Source organism: Geotrypetes seraphini, chromosome 4 (assembly GCF_902459505.1).
Source record: "Geotrypetes seraphini chromosome 4, aGeoSer1.1, whole genome shotgun sequence".
Lineage (NCBI taxonomy): Eukaryota > Metazoa > Chordata > Amphibia > Gymnophiona > Dermophiidae > Geotrypetes > Geotrypetes seraphini.
The window spans coordinates 210,645,280-210,669,000 of record NC_047087.1 but is presented as its reverse complement, the minus strand read 5'-3'; the positions used below and the strand labels follow the sequence as shown (position 1 = coordinate 210,669,000).

Genomic DNA, 23,721 nt, shown 5'->3' with positions numbered 1-23,721 from the left:
GGTTTTGAAAAGCTTCCAGTTTGGGACTGCGTCAGGAGGGCACCTTTGCATGCATGAATACGTGGTGACATCATGCGCATGTATGTGACATCATCACATCACACCTGCACATGCACAGATGCCCTCCCAACGCGGCTCCAAGCACGAGAAAGGTTGAAGGGAGCAGGGCTGGGTGGGAGAGGCTGGGGCAAAATGGGGCATGACTTGGGGCGGATGGGGTGGGGCTGGGTAGAACTGGGCAGGCCTGGGAGGCCTGTTTGTGCCTCTCAGCCCAGATTGGAAGAAGGACTTAGAAGGGAGAGCAGGAAGAGGAATGGGAAAGGTGCAGGCTTTGAGAAACGGATGTTAAACAGAAAGCTGACATGATGTAAAGTGAAGAAATACTAACCCCTCACGCAGCCTTAGTGGTGAAACAGGGATTTCCCTGTCGGGTATTTTCAGTGTTTTGCTGTTGGAGTGGACATGGTATTTCAGAGTCTGACTGCAGAAGTGGATGTATAGGAACAGTTGAGGATTCTGTTCGTGGCTTATAGAATCTTCTTGCAGTTGGAAGAAGCAGTCCATTTATGTCTGTGACTTGGATTTTTGAGTTTTCTCCTTGATGCCAGCCATGCTTTATTATTATAGTCTAAGAAGTGGAGTTTTTATCAGAGCCATGAAGCCTGAGGTCTATTTCTTCACTTCTTAATTTTTGTTTAATGATTTACATTTAAGTATGGCTGTGGCAGAGAAAGGCTCATAAACTAAGGCTAGAATAATTGAGTGTGTATATTTGTGAATTGTAAGGGTACAGTTCCCCAATAGCACATTCAAGGGTCACAAACTGACAGAGCAATCTTCTGCATCAAGTTGTATAACACACTGTTATACAATAAGCTAAACAATTATAGGAAATATGGAAAACTGTTCTCAGAGTTACCTGTATGTGAATGGGCAGCCCTTTTTTTTTTTCATCCAACATCCCTCCATCTGGCTTGCTTACTTCCCTCCCACAAAATGGCTACCTTTTTTGTTTGGTTGGATCAGATTGGATCTTGACTGATCATCCAAGAAGAAGCCAAATCACCTCATTACTAGGTAAATAGTGGTGCTCAGAGAGTCTTAAATAGCAAAACTAAACCACATTTAGGTGCTATGAATACCTGGGTCAACAGCAATGCTCACAATATGGAAGGTAGTCATGCTGGCAGTAGACAGGGTATTTTCATGATACATTGCAAAGTCCCTTTAGATTCTAAACATATGTATCAAATATTCGTTGTGTTATGTGCATACATGTGAGGGAATTCACTGTGGTTTTGAGGGAGAGGGATACAAAGAAGAGGCAACATTCCTAGGTTCAAATCTTGCCTAATTTGTACTGACTTCTCAAAACAGAAAATCTGTTGGATGATATTTAGGAAAACAAACATACATATCAGAATACGACCAGCCTCTTAGGGCTCCTTTTACAAAGGCGGGTTAGGGCCTTAACGCGCGGAATAGCATGTGCTAAAAATGCCGCGTGTGCTAGCCACTACCACCTCCTTTTGAGCAGGTGATAGATTTTTGGCTAGCGCACGCTATAGTGTGCGCTAATCCGGTGTGTGCGGTAAAACCCATAACGCACCTTCGAAAAAGGAGCCCTTAGTTTCAAAGCTACACATATAAGTACTTAACCCCTCCCCCTTTTATGAAGCCAGTGGCAGCCAATCACATATGCTACCATGATGCCAGCACTGGTGTCTTTTATCCACTAAAGAGTTACGCGGGGAGAGAAATCAAATCCGTTCCTACCCATCCTTGCTGGAATCAAACCCATACCTGCACATCCCTACTGGAATCAAATCTATCCCCACAAGTTATTTCATTTAATAATGCTACTGAATTAGAGGCTCTGGTAGAGACCTATTTACAAATAATGAAAGACACTTTATTAATTTAGAAATATTAATTGGGAAGAATGCATACTTTGTAAATAGGTCTCTGACAGAGCCTCTAATGTAAATATAAGATATAAATACTCCAGTTGATGAGGACCCTTAAGCTATGTACTTTCTCTCTTGTGCAGAAAATCAAAAAAATAAAAAAATCACAAATTCTGTCTCACTTCAGGACATGTGACCTATTTCAATTCTCAGCCTAAAAAGAACAACAATGCAACACAAATCAGACTAGTGCAAGGGAGGTTCTATGGTGGCCTTAAATTCCTGCTGCTCACCTCTGATTTTATTAGTTGTTTTAACCACTAACTCCCATAAATTTAAGTTTTGTAAATATATTTTTCTTTTTTACTTTTTCCTTCCCTCTCTTTAATAATAAGAGCTATGGGGTTCATAATAAAAAAAAAAAAACGTCTAAAAAGTGGCCTAATGGTTACTTGGATGATCAAAAAGCCTGATCGTCTAAGTACCCATAATCAAAGCTGGTTTTAGACGTATCTAAAACCAGCTTAGGCCTTTCCCCTGCCTCTAGACGCACAGAGAGAAAAGAGGCATTTTTAGAGGAGGGGAAGGGCTGGCGGTGGGGGGGAGGTGGGCCAACCTAGACCTAGGCGTGCAGCAGGTATAAACAAAACCTTAGGCAGGTTGCCTAGTCGGCACTTATACGCTTTGACTTAGACGAAGTCAAAACAGGTCTAAGTGCCGAAAAAGGGGCCGCTGAGCTGATCGTGGCTGCTGCGATCAGCTCAGCAACCTGCCTACCCCCTACAGCAATGATCACGGCAGGAGAGATGCCTCATCTCCCCTACTGCATTGCCATCACTCCTCTACCCGAACTGCCGCGACCCGTGGCAGGAGAGATGCCCTATCTCTCCTGACGCGGGTTGTGTCAGTTCGGGTAGAGGAGTGATGGCATCACGGTAAGGGAGATGAGGCATCTCTCCTACTGCGATACATCACCGTCCCCAACAACATCAGGGAAAGAGAGAGCCCAAGCCCTCTTGCCCCGTGATCCCCAACCCCCCCCCCCCTGCCAAGTCCGATGGGGCCAGGAGGGAGCCCAAGCCCTCCTGCCCGTGATCTCTAATCCCCCCTGAGTCCAATGGGGCAAGGAGGAAGCCCATGCCCTCCTGGCCTCTCGCCCCCCACCCCCTACAAGATCAGGAAGGAGGGAGCCCAACCCCTCCTGCCCAGGCGGACCCCCCTACTCCCCACCCCCGCTACAATATGGGCAGGAGGGATCCCAGGCCCTCCTGCCCTCAACACAACCCCCCAATGACCGCCCCGAACCCCTGATCGCCCCCCCGCTGACCTGCGATCCCCCCGCCATCCCTATGATCCCCCACCCCCAATCCCACCCCCATATCTGTTAAATGTTGGCTGGATGGATGAGTTCCAAGCCCGCCCATCCAGCTGGCCAGCCGGCCTCGGAATGGGGCCGGATTGGCCCAGGTGGCTGAAATCCCGCCCACAGGTGGGGCCTAAGGTGCCTGAGCCAACCAGAATAGGCCCGGGAGCCTTAGACCCCTTCTGTGGGCGGGGCCTTAGGCACATCGGGTTTCGGGGGGAGGCGGTCGTTGGGGGGGTTGTGTCGAGGGCAGGAGGGCCTGGGATCTCTCCTGCCCGTATTGTAGCGGGGGGTGAGGGGCAGGGGGTCCACCTGGGCAGGAGGGGTTGGGCTCCCTCCTGCCTGATCTTGTAGGGGGTGGGGGGCGAGAGGCCAGGAGGGCTTGGGCTCCCTCCTGGCACCATCGGACTCAGGGGAGATTAGAGATCGCAGAGCAGGAGGGCTTGGGCTCCCTTCTGCCCTGAACGTAATCGGGGGGGGGGGGGGGCCGCGGGACAGGAGAGCTTGGGTTCCCTCTTGCCCCGATGTCGTCGGAGAGGTAGGGGGTGCTGCGGGGCAAGAGGGCTTGGACTCCCTCATGCCCCGATGTCGTGGGGGGGGTGGATTCTGTAACTGGTGTTGTTTTTGACAAACACCGGTTACAGAATCCAGCTTTTAGGCAGAGGACTGGCTCCTCCTTCGCCTAAAAGCCCTTGTGTTGGACGTTTGGGGCTTAGGCGTTTTTTTGGTTCATTATGGGGTATAAGTTTAGATGTAGTGGTGGTCTGGGCGTTTAAACAGCTGAACATAGAGGCAGGGCATTATCAAAAAAACCTCCTTTTGGACGTTTTTTTTTATTATGGACATTTTCCCTGCTTCTGCTTTCAATGTTTAAGGCCTTAGGCCAAAAGGGGACTTAGACATTTTTTTTGCTTATGCCCCTCCACCAGTTCAAACAATTACTTTTTTTCTCTGATGCTCCAATGAAAATGAATAAATAAAAACTTTTTTCCCCTTGATCAAGGCTTCACTGGAATTGCTCAGTAAAGCTTTCCCAAACTAATTCAACTCTTTTACGCTTCTTCATGCTTCCAGTGCAGGTGATCGAGGCCAGCAGCATCCCAGACTTTAAGAATAAATGGGATACCTACGTGGGATCCTACGAGGGTGAAGATAAGGAATAGGGTCACTAGGATATAGACATAAGGGGGTTGGTCAGTTTAGTGGGCAGACTTGATGGGCTGTATCCCTTTTCTGCCCTCATCTTTCTATGTTTCTATGTTTCTTGATAAAAAATTTCTGTTTTTCAAAACGTTTCTTTAATATTAGAGTAATTGATTTACAATTCCTCAAAACACTCCCCAATAGGTATTTGCTCATTTTAAACAACAACTTATAATTCTTCCTCGGTATTCATGACCTGCTCTCTGCCTCTCCCAACTCTCCTGCTCTCTGCTGCCCTTTCCTGCAGTGCGAGCCTGTGGTTTTAACCCGCTTTAAATATAATATAATTTGGTAATTTATGGTGAGTTGAGCACCCATAATCATTTTGAAAAGTTGGCTCCTATGCTTAGTGGCACTGTAAATTCAGGAAAATCTCTTTTGCAGTGATCTGGTTCTAATATTACAAGAAGGATCAGAGGAATTATGGAAGATTTCAACCTGCACAGTTTCTTTGGATAGAACTGCTTCTATGTTTCCCTAGGAATAATATTTGTAAGAAACAACTAAGCTCCTGAGAGTCACTGCTGGTCCGTATCTTTGTATTAAACAATCAGCAGACAAATATGATGTGCTTGTTAAGATTGCTTTTATTAAATCCAACATGAATTTTGATGGCAATGTTTCAAATTAGTGTTATGAGATGGCAAAAGTTTTAAATTAATATTATAAGTTAAATCTTTTAAAATCAGAATGATCAGTTTTAATGGAGAGGTTACAAGGCATGATTCCAATTTATTGAAAGTAGAGTTTCAGTCTTGCTTTTTCACTTCTTTTGTCCACCAATGAATTGGTTCTGCTGGCTTGTGTTTTGATATCCACCTAGAATAAGAACCACAAAATTGGATGAGGTATACCCTATCAAACTCAAGCTTCCTACACACTGCCTAATACTTCATTCCTTAAGTAAGGATAGAAACATAGATAAATGACGACAGATAAAGACCAAATGGCCCATCCACAACATCCACTATCTTCTCTTTTCCCTAAGAGATCCCTCATGTAATTTTTCACAGAGATAAAGATCTCCTCTGAACTGTACTGTATACAATACTCTTTTGTCACATTCCACATTCTAGGTTGACTTGTTTCAACTCTTTATTTGCTGTCTTCTTATAGTGTTAAGAAAATATTTATTTTATATTGTATGGTTCTGGAAATTAAATCTGAATCTGGAAATGTAAAGTAAAGCTTTTATATAAGATAAAGCACAGAAAAATAGCCATTGCTCAATCATATACAGATTATTAATATTGTAACACATAGAAAGACAGCTGATAAAGAAAAAAAAATAACCCATCCAATCTGTCCAACTTAGATTCCTCCATTTTGTGTAGATACCACATATACTTGAATATAAGCTAACCAGCCTATAAGCTGTTAGCCCTGTCCCCCCAAAAAGGAGGAAATAAGGACTCGAATATAAGCAAGGGGGGATGGGGTTAACTTTCAAGTGCCTTGGTGGCTCTATACCCAGCCCCCTCCCTTTCTTTCCTGCCCTGAGAGGCTCTGCAACCCCTCCCTTCCTGCCCTGTATCCTCTCTCTCCCTCCTGATGCCTTGCAGGCCTCCACCTGGCCTGCCGTAAAACCTGGTGGTCCTGTGGTGGGCATGGACAGGAGGGATCGCTTCTGCCTCCTATAATGGTTGGCATAAGGACTCACCTAAGCACATATGCGCATATGTATTTACCCTGTTAAGCTAATATTCTATAAAGGAAAGTAGATGTCTTTATGGATTAAGTTTCTAATTATAAAATGATCCTCAAATTGGACAGGTTCTTATTATAAATAAAAACACAATGTGAATTTTTGCTGGTCTGAGGCCAATTTAAAAATCATGAGGATATTTCAGATTTAAATCAATCTGAAGAACTTTTGTAACCTTATTCTGTTTCTAAAATGTTTCTATTATTATAAAATAAACCTTCAGAGCATTACCTTGGCCAAAGTTTTGGGCTCCACTCTGCGAGTACTGTGATGTCTGACCATACTGTCCTCCATCATAGCCACCTTGGGAAAACGAGCTTGATTCTAACGTGCAAGGAAGTAAGAAGAGTGCTTTTGTGATATTTTTATCTTCTCAGCTTCAATGTAATATAGCCATTGATTCTCAATTACCAGGAGATGTTGCCCTATTTTGACTTCCTTCTATAACTGATACAGATACTGTCATACAAAAGCCCTGCTGACTATATTTTTGCAAAAAGGTCAGATCAAAGCTGTTTCCATGATTGGTGTTGATGCTGATTCTGTCTGATACTTCTGTACATTTTAGCATGTTTTAATACATTTTTCTTTTATTGTTTTGTTTTTTTTAGTTTATTTATTAAGGTAGGTGCCTTAAGACACAGCTTAAGACACATTTTCAAAAGATACATCCAACTTTTTTTCATTTCGAAAATCATCTATATGTCCTGCCGATCTGATCATCCAAGCCACTAAATCGTCTATCTTTATACCCCATTTTCGTCCAACTTTCCATCCAAGTCCAAAACACCTAGAACAAGCCCTGTTGGACGTGGGAGGGGTCTGCAAAGTGATGGACTGCACACCCAGACATGCCACCTAAATAGTGGAGTACCTTACAGGGCACTGCTGTGAACTTCAAAAAAAGGGTGCCATGACTTCTCCTCCCTACAGCTCCCTTATAGGTTATGATGAGCCCCCCAAACCACCTCCAGAATCCCCTAGACCCACTTATCTACCACACCAATAGCCCTTATGGCTGCAGGAGCCACTTATATGCCAGTACAAAAGGGTTTTGGGGGTGTATAGGGGAGTGTACATGTTTAAGTATCAATGCAGTGATTCCAGGGGCTTATGGGCATGGGTCCTCCTCTCTATGGGTCCCTAACCCACCCCCAAGATGACTTAAGCTGCCTCTGGGCTGGACGACTAGGCTTTCCTATGCAAGGCGGCCAGGTGATGATGGTCTGGAGGCTGAATTTTAAAGTTATGATTAAAATTTTTATGGGGGTGATCACTGGAGTAGTGTGTGGGGGTCTGTTTTATGTGTTTGCAGTGCTTATCTGGTGACTTTAGGTAGGTTTTTGTGACTTAGACCATGTTTTACATGGTCTAAGTCACAACGTCCAAGTTCCGTCTAGGCTCTGTTGTAAAACTTTCGGTTATACATGCTGTACGACTAAGTCTAAGCCGGCCCACGTCCCTAGATGATAATACATAACATAACATAACTTTATTCTTCTATACCACCACAATCAATTTATGGGCGGTTTACACTGAAGAGAGCTAGACAATCAGTGAAGTACAAAATACAAATAGCAAGAGTATAACAATTTCCTAAGAGTAGTCAGAATAAAATTATTGTTATTAATATAACTTCTATTTAGGAAATGAATTTATTAAACAGTACACTCTTTCCGAAATGCGCCATAAGACAGCCATTGATGTAATTACCTAACCAGGACTGCTGCTTGCTTGTTTGAAACGAAAAAGTCCTATCCAGAAAAAACCTATATCTATAACCAGTAATTTTTGGATAGGCAAATAAATTACAATTTCTGGTTATCCTTGTAGGACTGTATAGCACAAAATGAGACAATCCCCAAATCAGCTTAAAGCATATACAAGAGAATTCAAATATTACTCGTGCCTCCACCGGCAACCAGTGCAACAGTCTATAGTAAGGACTAATGTGGTTATACGTAATGTGTGAAGAAAATGAACTTATTCACTGTGTCAATAAAAGAATCAACATTTTGCAATTAAAATATTTTCTAAGAATGCTGGAACGTCAACAGCATTACCCATAATGTTTCATGTAATGTTAGTCCTGAAATGAGAGGGAAAAATCAGATTATTTTTTCCCAGAGTCAGAGTGCACAATAGTTTAGACATTATTTCTAAAATAAAAACAAAAAACAATACCAAAGCAAAACAAGATGAAAACAAAAACTAAATGAAATTTCCTAAAAATGACATGGAAAATTAAACAAAGGAAAAATGGAGGGCCCTACACCCCTTGAAATTTAAATTGTTCTGAAAGCCAGTTATTTTGAAGATATAAAGCAGTTATTTTTAAGAAAACATTCTAATAAATGTCATTGTAATGAATTAAAACTTACGACCAAATCCTGAACCTTTCTGTTGCATTGAGCTGTCAACTGAAATTTGGGAATTCTGTGAGCTCTGATTCCACTGGTTCCCAGAAGCACCTCCCTGGCCACTAGTAAAGGTTTCTAATAATACAGAAGAGAATAGAATTAGATTTGTTTCTTTTGAGAGAGTGCACACTCTTAATAACACTGAAGATACACAGTTGTACCCTTCTACGAAACCATGTCTGCATTCAATTAATTAGTACGAGGGGCCACTGAGACGTTCTCAGTCCAACTAATAAAGTTGGGGCAGAATCCATCAAGGGCTATTCACTTAGTCCAGTGATTTTCCAGGCAGGAGGGATCCCAAGCCTTTCTGCCAACACCCCTGAACCCCTGACAATACCGGCAGGAGGGCCTAGGCCCTCCTGCCAAAACAAAGACCCCCACCTCCCTGCGAACCTCCCCGACAATACCTGCAGGAGAGAGCACAAGCCCTCCTGTCGGAAGACAAAACCCTTCAACCCTCCCCGAGCAGGCAGGAAAGAGCCCAAACCCTCCTACCAGAAGGCGAAACCCTCACTCCCCTCAAATACAGGCAGAAGGGATCCCAGGCCCTCCTGCCCAAGGTGCACCCCCTGTAACCCCCTGTGAACCACCGATTGCTCCCCAAACCCCCGAATGGCCTCTCCGCTACCCAGACTCCCTTTAACCTTGGACACCACCCTAATCCCCAACATCCCTACAACTTACCTTAACGTTGGCCAGCTGGACGGGTCCCAAGCCCAGCAGCTGGCAGACCCACTATCCTTGGATTGCAGGCCTAGGGCCTGATTGGCCTAAGTGCCTAAGGCCCCGCCCCTAGGAGGTGCCTTAGGTGTCTGGGCCAACTGGAATTGGCCCAGTTGCCTTAGGCCCCTCCTGTGGGTGGGGCCTTAGGCACATGGGGCTGGTTCGGGGGGTTTCGCCTTCCAGCAGGAGGGCTTCAGCTCCCTTCTACCGGTATTGTTGGGGGGGGGGGGGGGTTCCTCGGGATTGTGTGTGTGGGCCTGCATCTTTGGCAGGAGGGCCAGACTGTCCTCCTGCTGTTATTGTTAGGGGGGCAGCGGGGGGAAAATGTAGCATCATACACCCTTTGAAATTTAAACTGTTCTGAAAGCCAGTTATTTTGAAGATATGAAGCAGTTATTTTTAGAAAAACATTGTAACAAATGTGATTGCAATGAATTAAAACTTACGACCATAGACTGGACCTTTCTGCTGCATTAAGTTGTTAACTGCACTCTGAGAACTCTGTGAACTCTGATTCCACTGGTTTCCAGAAGCACCTCCCTGGCCAGTAATGAAGGCTTCTAATAATACAGAAGAGAATAGAATTAGATTTGTTTCTTTTGAGAGAGTTCACACTATTAATAATGCTGAAGATACACAGTGATGCCCTTCTACTAAACCATGTCTGCATTCAATTAGCAATTAGTACGAGGGATCACTGAAAGTTCTCAGTCCAACCAACAAAGTTGGGGCAGAATTCATTGAGGGCTATGCATTTAGTCCAGTGATTTTCCACTTTTTTTTCATTGCGTCAGAAAACTACTGAACCAAAAAGGTGGAAAATCGCTGGACTAAGTGTATAGCCTTAAGTGGAGATTGCCCCAACTGTGTTAATAAAAGAATCAACATTTTGCAATTAAAAACAGAATGTTGGAATGTCCCCATGTTGTTTCATGTAATGTTACTCCTGAAGTAAGAGGGTCAGATTCAATATGGACTCTTCTTCAAGAGTGCATACATTTCACAAAGAGAGTGCATTCTTTAATGATCAGTGCACACTCTTTGTGAAAGACTGCAGCACACTGCTCCAGACAATGTCTCTACAATGTAAAAAAAAAACACAAAACAATACCAAAATAAAACAAGATGAAACAAAAAACTAAGGGCTCCTTTTACTAAGGTGCGCTAGCGTTTTTAGCGCGGGCAAACCACGCCCTAAATGAAAAATACTAACGCGAGCTCTATGGAGGTGTTAGCGTTTAGCATGCGGGGCATTGTAGCGCATACTAAGCGCGCGTTAAAACTGCAAGCGCACCTTGGTAAAAGGAACCCTAAATGAAATAGATAGGCACATACTTTCAGATTGCCACATATGTACATGCCTGCTGCCTAAATGTTTGCTGTTGCTTATAAAGCAGACTCTCAGTTAACCGGCACCCATGGGGATAAATGTAGTTTCTGATTGCTTGAGAGTTACTGTTAATAATAGGCCTCTTCACCTAACTCCCCTGCCCATGACCGATGGATTACAAAGAAATATATATTGGTATGTATCCCAGTTTGTGTCACGTTAAGAAAAACTTCTATTGAAAAATCTTGCATTGTAAATATGGCAAATTTAACTTGTAACTGCCTATGTGTGTCAAATTAGGATAAAACTTGTATTGGAAAATTTGGAGTTAGAGATAACTATGGCAAATTGTAACTTGAAAACTGTATATTATGTATATTAGTATTAGACCCTAGTATGTATCAAGTAAGGATAAAAACTTGTATTGTAAACTTGTACTGTAATAATGGCAAATCTTGTTCAAATCGTAACCTGTTAACTGTATATTATGTATGGTTAACCTGTAACCTGCTCTTTGGGGAAAACGGGATAGAAAATGAATTATATAAATTAATAAATAACATGGGAAACTAAACAAAGGAAAAATGTAGGGCTCTACATGCCTTGAAATTTAAACTGTTTTGAATGCCTGTTATTTTAAAGATATAAAGCAGTTATTTTTTAGAAAAAATCATTCTAACAAATGTTACTGTAATGAATTAAAACTTACGACCATAGACTGGACCTTTCTGTTGCATTAAGTTGTCAACTGCAATCTGAGAACTCTGTGAGCTCTGATTCCACTGGTTTCCAGAAGCACCTCCCTGACCACTAATGAAGGTTTCTAATAATACAGAATAGAACAGAATTAGATTTGTTTCTTTTGGAAGAGTTCACACTATTAATAACACTGAAAATACGCAGTAGTGCCCTCCTACTAAGCCATGTCTGTATTCAATTAGAAATTAGTATGAGGGGCCACTGAAAAGCTCTTAGTCCAACCTATATAGTTGGGGCAGTCTTCATCAAGGGCTGTACACTTAGTTTAGTGATATTCCACTTTTTTCATTCCGTCGGAGAAATACTGAACAAGAAAAGGTGGAAAATCACTGGACTAAATGTATAGCCCTCAATGAAGACTGCTCCAACTTTGTTGGTTGAGCTGAAAACTTTCAATGGTCCCTCATATGTAGAACAAAACTTAATGTGGGAGCACTTTGCTATTTTTTCTGTTTAGGAGTGCTCCTGTGTTAACTGTGTTTTAAGGGGCACACAAATTTAGTAGTGGGTCAATAACATTGACTGAACTGCTAGCAGAAGTGAAGGAAGGCCGGGGGGGGGGGGGAGGGCAAGGGGGAAAAAGAAGTTATGTAGTTTCTAAGATATATGATTGTGTTGCTTGGTTGGGAATGCATGTTTGCTATGGAGTGAAACGAGGGAGTGATTGGTGGAATGGTTATGGCTGTTGTGATTGGGCCGTGTACTGAGTGGAAATGTGGAGAGTTGAGGGGATTATTTGGTAGTTCAGGACTGTGGGGAAAAGAGGGTGGTTTAGGGTGTGTGTGTGGTAAGAGAGAGGGATGAGAGGTTGGTAGGATTAAGAAGTTTTTCCTGCCTACCCTGTTCCATAGTGATTTCTGGGTTTTGCAGTTCTGGGATTTGAAGTTTGGGTTGGGAAACGGTTGTTTGGTTTGCTTCTTTGGGGACTTTTTATTTTTTTTGGGGGGATGGAAATTGATTTCTTCTAGGCGGTCAATGATAAGTTTATGGTATTGATACAGTTATTGATGAAGGGTAGCTACATGTGTGCGATACCGCCACAGGTATTAGTGAAGCCGGGCAGCACCGCAGGTCTCATGGGGGGAGGGAGTAAAGATTGGATAAATGTCAAGAAAAATGCAGTATGAATTTGGGGGGGCTGGCAGCTAGGTCATTACCAACTAGTTGTCATGGGATTGTTGTTTATGAAGACCACTTTGGAAAATTGCATTTAATAATTCATGGTTGTAGGGTTATATTATTGTTGTTAAATAAACTGCGGCCAGAATTTATTATCCACACACAAAATTGTATTGAGTGATTATTTATGGAAATTATTCATTTGTTATGAGCGTTGAGAGCAGTGTGAATCTCAATGTTAGACCAGTTAATACGTGGGACGTCTTACATGCTAGGTGGCTAATGAATCCTCACCCACTCTCTCTCTGACAGAAAAATTCAGAAAACTTTATTAACCAAGGTTTAATGCTGAGAAACAAGCAAAACCCTTTTACACTATAACATAGCAGTCTATTTTGGTGTATTAACCACTCATTAAGGGCCTTGTAAAAGGGGTCCTAAGACTTTAACATGTTTTAATTAATAGGGATCCAAAATGTCATGTTTCCCAGTCCTTTTGATTGTAAAAAAATGTTGTTGATATTTTTCCTATCATTTCGGAAGAATGTACATTCTAATCTAGAAGATCTGAAACATAGTTTAAGAACTGAACTACGGTCTCCCATGTAGTACTGTGCCACCATGCTACTGGGTCACTGGGGTAATCCCCGATCATGACATATATCACAAAAAATAAATTCAAAACTTTTCATCTTCATTTAAATCATAGTATCAATTCCTCATACATTTTTTAAAGAAAATATTATAATAAATTAAAACTTACGATCAGAGACTTGAATCTGCGAACTATAACCTCCTTGGTTTCCACAGCCTGTGCCCTGGCCAGTTGATGATATTTCTAATATTGTAGAATAGAAGAGAATTAGAAGTATAATTCTGTAAGGGTCTAAAATGGTCATGAACATTCACTTGCCAAATCCCTGCTTCCATTTTAATTTTGATTCAGTTTAATAAAGCCATCATAACTGCAATGCTTCGTCAAAAGCCACAAATCATAATTCTCTCTGCAGTCTGATGTGCATGTACCCTGATTCTGAACAGTATGGGGGTAATTCTCAAAACGTCACCTGGAGTTAGGTTCCAGAATGCTGAGTGCTGAGAATGCACAGCTTCCATTACAGAATACTACTGTAAGTATACATTTAGTTACCTAAATTAGGGGGCGAGCACTTATGCCAGTTAAATTGATAGTGTAAAAGCTTGTACAATACAATAGGCAATTAGGAAGTAACTGCTGGTATTCTATAACCCACATGTAAAACCATACACACCCCTGACCCACTCATGCCCTTTTCAGATCCTTCTCCCTTGCAGTTGCATACTCTGGAATTTACAGATATAATTTATATAAAATAGATTAGATGTAGTTATGGATGTAACTTCTTATTGCCAATTGAATCCAATTATAGCCAATAATTGATCATTAATGCCAATTAGCACCTTGTTATTTAATTAAATTCTATAACTTGAGCACCCAACTTTGCATTCAGATCACAAAGTTGGGCCTGCAGCTTTATAGAATTATGCGGTAAGTTTCATTGTTTATAAAGGAAGGTTGGTCGCCCTTCCAAGAACAATAAACCTGCCTCTCTGCGCATCCCATGTTAGTGCTGTCCAGAGAAACTGAAACCTAGATTACAAACTGTATCTAATCTTTATGCAAGTGAATTAAGTTGTTTATTTTTTTATTATAATTTCAATAAAATACAAACATAAATAAATAACTTTCCCATATAGAAGCAGTGTGCTACACACCACAACCTTTTTGGGTACAATGTAGGTCATGTTATATATCTTAGAAATAAACCTATCACCCTTTTATCTTAAGTGAAATTAAATTATGCTTCAATTCCTCTGCATTATAACATAAAGGCAATCGTCTCTAAGAAACGGAGTAATTCTATGAATGCAAATATCTCTAAAAAGTGTACCATACTTGTTTCTTTGGAAAAAGTTATGTAATGATATAAAACTTACGACTAGAGTTTTGATATATCTGTTGAGAGGAGCCAGTTTGAGAGTTCTTGGCCCCACTGGTTTCCCACAGCCACTGCCCTGGCCAGTTGAAGATATTTCTAAAGATGCAGAATGGAAGAAAATTAGAAGTGTGATTCTGTAAGATTTCATATGTTGTACTTGAAAATGTCATGAGCATTCAGAATTTCCTGGGATTTATTCCCCCCTCCCCTCAACACACACCTCACATCATTAATTTGATCCAGTTTAACAAACGTCATAACTGTGATGCTAGCTAAATACCATACATCATAATTCTCTTTGCAGTCTGATGTACATGTACCCCTGAAATTGGACAGTGAGTCCCAGTGTTTTGGGTGACAGATGGATCTCCCTTCCTTTCAGGAAAATGTGAGCAGCCCATCTAGAAGAGCTGAACTAGGATAGGAGCTATGGCGTCCCATTTAGCAGTATGCTACTGAACTACTGGGTTATGGGGCCCACCCAAGGCCATGGCAATCAAGTTTCATTTGAAGTGAAATAAAATTATACCATTAGTTTTGAAGCTACACTTGCTCCATATTACATTTTAGAATTTGATGGTCATTGAATATAACTGACACAGCTGTGCTATACATTCTGACGACAGGAGTATTTTATGTTGATTTTTGTCTTTTTAAAATATTTGGTGCTTTCCTATTTTGAAATGTTTTTACTGTATCCCTCCTAGAATCACTGATCAAAGTGAAATATAATTATTATTTTTATAAATATTAAATACAAAACATGTCTAAAAATTCACTCAATACTTTGTGACATATTTCCAATGGAAAATCTATAGTAATGAATTAAAACTTACGGACCATATCCTTGATTGTTCTGTTGGAAGGGGCCACCCGAAACCTGAGAGCTCTGTGAGCTCTGGGCTCATCTGGTTTCCATAGCCCACTGCTCTGGCCAAACTGAAGATGGTTTCTAATGATGAAGAATAGAACAGTGTGAATAAATGTTTGAAAACCGTCCATGAGCATTCAGATACTTCCTGGAATTTTCTACTCTCCCCCTCCCTATTGCATTTCTTACTTGATCCAATTTAACAAATCTATTATTACTGAAATACTTAGTCATAAGAAACATTTCCCTGCAATCTGATGTGTATGCACCGTAAATCTGGACAGTAGGTTTCAGGGTTTAAGAGACAGGTTGGAGATACTTTCTTTTAGCATCTCTAAACACCACATCTGTAGCATTCCAGTTTTAGCCTATCTTGCGGAGCTGAAACTAGGATTAAAAATTGAGCTTTGGCCTTCCAAATAATAGTGTACTGGGTAGTCTAAATCTAAATCTAAACCTTAGGTTTGTATACCGCATCATCTCTACATTCGTAAAGCTCGACACGGTTAACAAGAGTTAGGGTAGAAAGGAACTCCAGTGGAGGGAAGAGGCAAAATGAAGAGAAAATTTAGAAGACTAGAATAACCAGAGAGGGAGGAGGAGTTACATTTTTGAGAATAACCAAGTTTTCAGATGTTTACGGAAGAGTTGGAGGGAGCTCAGATTCTTAAGAGGGGAGGTAAGGTATGTTCCAGAGCTGAGTAATTCTGAAAGGGAGGGAAGAAGAACCTAGTTTTCCTACAGTGAAAACGCCTTTTATGAGAGGGAAAGGAAAGTTTCAGTTTTTGGGTGGATCCTGGCATAATTAGGGGTTAGAGGAGTTCCAAGAAAGAGGAATGAAGGGAGGGAGAATACCATGTAGGATCTTGAAGTGAGGCAGGCACATTTGAAATGGGACTCTGGAGATAATCGGAAGCCAGTGGAGCTCTGGATAAAAGCGGTGTGACGTGGTCTCGAATTTGCTTTTTGCGAAGATAAGCTTAGCAGCGGTACTTCCTGAATCGCTGGAGTCTTTGAAGGTTTTCTCTTGTTAGCCTAAGGTAGAGAGAGTCTGCAGTAGTCCAGTCTAGAAAGGATGGTGGATTGGACAAGGACGGCAAAGTGTTTTTGGTGGAAACAGGATCTCACCTTTTCTCAGCATGTGAAGGCTGAAGAAACATTTTTTTACTAGGGAGTTGAGGTGGTCGTTGTGAAGGAAAGTGTAGAGTCAATGATGACTCCCAGAAGTTTACTTGAATATTCAAGATGCAGAGTGGGGCCAGTAGACAGGTGGGATGGAGGTAGGGCAGTTGGCCCATTCTTGGCCGAGCAGAGAAGTTTTGTTTTAGATTCGTTCAGTTTAATCCTGCACAATGTGGGCCCAGGATTGAAGGTTCGATTATAATGAGGATACTGTTCGCCGAGAGGTTGGTGAGGTTCCGTTCGGTCTCGAGGAGGACAAAGATGTCGTCAATGCGTAAGTGTAGAGTTGTTTCAAGGGGGGAGAGATGGAGGAGAGAGAGGTGAGCCTATGTGGGACTCTCCACAGATCGGGTTCCAGGGGGAGGAAGAAGTGCCCATTCATGTTGACTATGTAGGAGTGGGAGCGTAAGAACTTCGAGAACCAGTCAAGGACTGTGGAGTTTATGCCTATCTCGGTGAGTTGGTAAATTAGAATATCATGATGGACGACATCAAAGCTGCAGAGAGGTCGAATTGAAAAAGGACAGCGAACTTGTTGCGAGAATGGAGATACTGAACTTTTGAGATTAAGGAGGTCAGAAAGGAATTCGGTGCTGAAATTGGGACGGAAGCCTTATTGGTAGGATTGAAGAATGGTGAATTTCTCAAGGTAGGAAGATAGTTGAGTGGATATGATGGACTCTAGCATCTTGGTAAGAAGGGGAATGTTAGCTATTGGACGGTAGCTGGATGGTGTAGAGGGGTCAAGCTCAGGTTTTTTTCAGTAGTGGGGATTAAGGAAATATGGCCCATTTCTGGGGAGAAAAGACCCGAATGGAGGGCGGAGTTTATGAGAATGGTTAAGAGATGAGATTGGCCTGAGGGGGAGTGTTCTCGTAGAGGTAGGAGGGGAAAGGATCCAAGGTACAGTTGCAGGATTTCAATTTGAGGCAGAGATTATAGACCAGGTATTCGGAAACAAGTTCGAAGGAAGACCAGGATCTGTCTGCTGGGATAGGGTAGGAGTAGGTTGGGGTCAATTGGAATCAGAGAATTTGTAGTCAATAGTAGAATCATTCTTCCCTTGCATTAAAATGTTTTCAGAGTTCATGAAGTGAACATAAGAACATAACGGTTACCATACTGGGACAAATAGAAGGTCCATCAAGCCCAGTATCCTGTTTCCAACAGTGGCCAACCCAGGTTACAAGTACCTGACAAGATTCCAAGGAGTAAAATACATTTTATGTTGCTTATCCTAGGAATAAGCAGTGGATTTCCCCAAGTCCTTCTCAATAATGGCTTATAGACTTTTGTTTTAGGAAATTATCCCAAACTCTTTTTAAGCCCTGCTATACTAACTGCTTTTACCCACATTCTATGGTAACAAAATTCCACAGTTTAATTACATGTTCAGTGTAAAAGATCACACAGCATGTTTTATACAGTGTCTACACCAAAAAGTATTTTGAATTAAAACCTAAGTCCTAAGTCCTTCCACATGAACTGCCTTTACCAATTGCTGATGCTTCTGATAATACAGAAAAGAAGAAGAAATTATAATCTCTGATACTTTCTATTATCTGCATGAACATTTCATTAACTTTCATTTGCTATTATCTGCAAAATTTCCCCCATTTTTATGTTTTGTCCCATGCAATTCTTTGTCATAAGCTGGAGCAAATGCACCCTGAATTTATACTGCACTTTCACTGTTTCAGGGGCTGTTTCGTTTCTCTCCAATAGGCTATGGGGAAATTGATCAAGCAGTGTTAGGACTTAACATGCCTTTAATATGCTTTAAGGGAATTATTGCATATCAAATTCTAAAGTCCATTTTATACCTGTGGCTTTTTTACTGTTTAATACATGCCAATTCTTTTAAGGCACATTGGGGTACTTAAAACCCTAATGCTGCTTGATGTATCTCCTCCCCCCCTATAAATACCATCCATAGAGGCTGAGCCTTAGCCTTCCCAACCTCAGTCCATATCTTCTACATAGATATGTGCCACCCTTTCACTGGGTTTATAGGTTTAACCCTAAATCAGTAACAATTTATTTAAAAGTGAAATATTGTTCTACTAGAATATTGGAACTGTAATACACTTGCAAAGGCAATAAAGAAAATTAACAATCACTGCATCATAACGAAATACAACTTACGATTATAGCCTTGACTTGTGTTTTGGCATGAGTTGTTGCCTTGATCCTGTTGGTATGTTGTCTGCTGATTCCACTGGCTGCTAGTACCCTTGCCAGACATCGTTCTCTCTATCTTTCTACAGCAGTGTGGGAGAAGTAGAGTGGCTGTGTGAGTCTTTGGTCTGGTCTGTATGAACTTGCCATTTATATACACAAGTATCGCTCCTCCCTGTGCCAAAATAGCATTACATGTACAATTAGGAGGTTAACATAACCTATATAATTATGATAATTCTCTAATAATTTTCTGTCTCACAGGTTAGGTAGATATCATTTATCATACCTTTTTATTTTCATTATTTACTATGATGTGGTATATGTTTATTGTATAAATTATACCTTGTCATTTTTTGGGATTGACTCATTTTACATATTAGAGGCCACTTTACCATACCTGACCTGTAGGGTAATTTTATAAAGATATTTTCATGCATATTTGACAATATACGCATGCATAATTATTATTATATCTATTATTCAGATTTAGCTTATGTTCTTCAATAACAGTTCAAGGCCACTTACATTCTTTTAATATTTCCCAATCTATATCCTTACATAGAAATACAGTGACAGATAAAGGCCAAATGGCCCATCTAGTCAGCCCATCCACAACATCATCTATAGTATCTGAAGTCTGGAGGGTGGCCAATGTTATTCCGATTTTTTAAAAAGGGCTCCAGGGGAGATCTGAAAATTTACAGACCGGTAAGCCTCACTTCAGTGCCGGGCAAAATGGTGGAAACAATTATAAAAAATAAATAGACAAACATGATTTAATGAGACGGAGTCAGCAATGGTTCAGCCGAGGGAGATCTTGCCTCACAAATTTGCTTGACATCTTTGAAGGTGTGAATAAACATGTGGATACAGGTGAGACAATTGATATAATGTATCTAGATTTTCAGAAAGCTTATGATAAAGTTCCTCATGAGAGGCTTCTGAGAAAATTAAAGTGTCATGGGATAGGTGGCAAAGTTCAGTTGTGGATTAGGAATTGGTTATCAGATAGGAAACAAAAGGTAGGGTTAAATGGTCCTTTTTCTCAATTGAGGAGAGTAAACAGTGGAGTGTTGCAAGGGGTCTGTACTAGGAACAGTGCTATTTAACTTATTTAGAAATTATTTGGAAATTGGAATGACGAGTGAGGTGATTAAATTTGTAGATGACACTAAATTGTTCAAAGTTATTAAAATGCATGCTGATTGTGAAAAATTGCAGGTGTACCTTAGGAAATTGGGCGTCCAAATGACAGATGAAATTTAATGTGGACAAATGCAAAGTGATGCACATTAGGAAGAATAACATGAATCGCAGTTACCGGATGCTAGGGTCCATCTTGGGGATTAGCGCCCAAGAAAAGGATCTAGGTATCATCGTAGACAATACAATGAAACCTTCTGCACAATGTGTGGCAGCGGCCAAAAAAGCAAACAGAATGCTAGGAGTTATTAAAAAAAGGGATGGTTAACAAGACTAAGAATGTTTTTAATGCCCCTGTATTGCTCCATGGTGCGACATCATCTGGAGTATTGCGTTCAATTATGGTCTCTTATCTCAAGAAAGATATAGTGGCACTAGAAAAGGTTCAAAGAAGAGCAACCAAGATGATAAAGGGGATGGAACTTCTTTCGTATGAGGAAAAACTAAAATGGTTAGAGCTCTTCAGCTTGGAAAAGATATGGCTGAGGGGTGATATGATTGAAGTCTACAAAATCCTGAGTGGAGTAGAATGGGTACAAGTGGATTGATTTTTCACTCTGTCAAAAATTAAAAATACTAGAGGACACTCGAAGTTACAGGGAAATACTTTTAAAACCAATAGGAGGAAATTTTTTTTCACTCAAAGAATAGTTAAGCTCTGGAACGCATTGCCAAAGGTTGTGGTAAGAGCAGATAGTGTAGCTGGTTTTAAGAAAGGTATGGACAAGTTCCTGGAGGAAAAATCCATAGTCTGTTATTAAGAAAGACCTGAGGGAAGCCACTGCATGCCCTGGATCATTAGCATAGAATATTGCTACTCCTTGGCCAGGGCTACTGGGCTTGATGGACCATTGGTCTGACCCAGTAAGGCTATTTTTATGTTTTTATGTTCACTATCTCTTCCTCTCCCAAGAGATCCCAGTGCTTTCTTGAATTCAGGCACAGTCTATGTCTCCAGTCTCCACCACCTCTACTGGGAGACTATTCCATGCATCCACCACTTTTTCTATAAAATGTATTTCCTTAGATTACTCCTGTGCCTCTTACATATGACAAGAAGGTATGTCCTTGTGTGTGAGTTTAGTATAGCCATATTCTAGAGCAGGTTTGAGTGGAGTATGATTGGAATTCCAATTTAGACTCATACTTTATGAACTATGTGCTATCACATATATTCTTGAGTTGGTGCATGCATATATGGGTTCATTTTACCAATGATTTCTGAAGGATTTCTTCTGCTAATTTTTTTAGAGACATAAAGGTGCCTATGAGGGCCATTTTCAAAATGACTTCTAAGTCCAAATTTGGACGTTACCGATAAAACATCCAAAATCAAAAACATTCAAGTATGGGAAATAAAATTCTGGATCTAAAAGCAGTGATGGAAGAAGTTTGATATATTGGCGATCTCAGAGACATGGTTCATGGAGAACCATGACTGGGATGCAGTTATACCAGGCTATAATCTGTTCAGGAAAGACAGGGTAGGAAGAAAAGGAGGGGGGAGTAGTGTTACATGTTAAAGATCAAATTAGAGCTACACAATTGCTGGATCTGCAGGGCAAGGAAGAGGCACTATAGATCAATTTAGAAAGAAGCAATGGTAAATATATTGACATTAGTGTGATATACTAGCCTCCTTCACAGATGGAAAAAGTGGACAGAAATTTAATAGTAGACATTCAGAATATATCTAAAAAAGATGAAGTTATACTAATTGGTGATTTTAACATGTCGGATGTTGATTGGGGTATTCCTATTGCAGGATCTTCTAGAAGTAGTGCGATCCTGGATTCTCTACAAGGAGAACTGTTCCAGCAGTTGGTAATGGAACCCACGAGTGCTTACAAATGGGGAAAGTGTTTCTGATGTTACAGTGGGTGATCATCTGGCATTTAGAGCTCCTTTTACGAAGCCACATTAGCGGTTTAACGTGCGTAATAGCGCACGCTAATTTGCCAGCTGCACTAGCCGCTACCGCCTCCTCTTGAGCAGGTGGTAGTTTTTCGGCTAGCGCGGGGGTTATCGTGCACTAAAAAGGTACGTGCGATAAAGCCGCTAATGTGGCTTCATAAAAGGAGCCCTTAATGATTATTGCATGGTACGGTTTAATATTAAGACGGACATAGAGAGGGCTCATTCAAAAGTAAAGCTAACTTTGTTCAGATGGGGAATTACATCAATGAATTGTCTGGATGGGAATGTCTGGAAGGAGTAGAAATGCAATGGGCAAAACTGAAAGGAGATATTGTAAGGGCCAGAAGGTGTACATCCGAGGGTGCTGAAGGAACTTAGGGAAGTTCCGGTTGGCTCCACTGACTGACCTTTTCAATGCTTCTCTAGAGTCTGGAGTGGTACCGGAGGACTGGAAAAGGGTGAATGTGGTCTCTCTACACAAAATTGGAAGTAAGGCAGAAGTAGGGAATTACAGGACAGTAAGTCTGACTTCTGTGGTAAGCAAATTAATGGAAACGCTTTTAAAGTAGAGAATGGTGAAGTTTCTAGAATCCAGTGGATTACAGGACAGAGGCAAAATGGATTCACTAGAGATAGGTCTTGTCAGACAAATCTGATCATTTTTTTTGACTGGGTGACCAGAGAATTGGATAGAGGGAGTGCACTAGATATGGTGTATTTAGATTTTAGCAAAGCCTTTGACAGTGTAGCACACAGATGGCTAATAAATAAACTGAGTGCTCTTGGGATGGGCCCCAAAGTGATGCCTGGGTCAGGAACTGGTTAAGTGGAAGACAACTGAGGGTAGTGGTCAATGGAGATCGCTCTGAGGAAAGGGATGTTACCAGTGGTGTGCCTCAAGGTTCTGTTCTTGTACCTGTTCTTTTTAACATTTTTATATACGATATTGCTGCAGGACTGTCGGGTAAGATTTGCCTCTTGTGGATAATACCAAAATCTGCAATAAAATAGACACCCTGGATGGTGTGAATGACATGAAGAAAGACATAGCGAAGCTTGAAAAATGGTCTGAAATTTGGCAGCTAAAATTTAATGCAAGGTCATGCTAAAATGCTAAAATTTAAATGCAAGGTCATGTATTTGGATTGCAAAAACCTGAAGGAACAGTACAGTTTAGGGGGTGAAGAACTTTTGTGCACAATAGAACGGGACTTGGGTGTGATTGTATGTAATGATTTTAAGGTGGCCAAACAGGTTGAAAAGGTGATGGAAAAAGCTAGAAGGATGCTAGGGTGTATAGGAAGAGGTATGGCCAGTAGGAAAATAAGGTATTGATGCTCCTGTATAAGACTCTGGTGAGACCTCATTTAGAATATTGTATACAATTCTGGAGAATGCATCTTAAAAAAGATATAAAAAGGATGGAGTTGGTCCAGAGGAAGGCAACTAAAGTGGTGCGTGGTCTTCATCATAAGGCGTATAGGGACAGACTTAAAGATCTCAATATATATACTTTACAGGAAAGGCGGGAGAGGGGAGATATGATAGAGACATTTAAATACCTATGTGGCATAAATGTACATGAGTCGAATCTCTTTCAATTGAAAAGAAGCTCTGGAATGAGAGGGCATAGGATGAAGTTAAGAGGTGAAAGGCTCCGGAGTATTCAAAGGAAATACTTTTTTACAGAAAGGGTGGTAGATGCGTGGAACAGTCTCCCGGAAGAAATGGTGGACACAGATACTGTGTCTGAATTCAAGAAGGCTTGGGATAGGCACATGGGATCTCTCAGAAAGAGAAAGAGATAATGATTAATGCGGATGGGCAGACTAGATGGGCCATTTGGCCTTTATATG

At 41.1% G+C, this 23,721-nt stretch overlaps 1 protein-coding gene across 2 annotated transcripts in view; it reads right to left on the bottom strand.

Annotated features, from left to right (window-relative positions):
- Positions 1–5,040: 5,040 nt before the first annotated feature.
- LOC117360152 (hornerin-like) overlaps positions 5,041–23,721 on the bottom strand; it is a 155,327-nt gene continuing 136,646 nt past the window's right edge. Inside the window, exons 8-13 of one of the 2 annotated variants that reach the window (XM_033943886.1) lie at positions 13,296–13,370; positions 11,364–11,477; positions 9,771–9,884; positions 8,560–8,673; positions 6,410–6,502; positions 5,041–5,292 (exon numbers count right to left, since the gene is read on the bottom strand). In XM_033943886.1, the coding sequence (XP_033799777.1) occupies positions 5,237–5,292; positions 6,410–6,502; positions 8,560–8,673; positions 9,771–9,884; positions 11,364–11,477; positions 13,296–13,370 (566 nt within the window). In that variant the 3' untranslated portion in view covers positions 5,041–5,236. The remainder of the gene's footprint in view (positions 5,293–6,409; positions 6,503–8,559; positions 8,674–9,770; positions 9,885–11,363; positions 11,478–13,295; positions 13,371–23,721) is intronic. The other variant, XM_033943887.1, reaches the window with a different exon arrangement.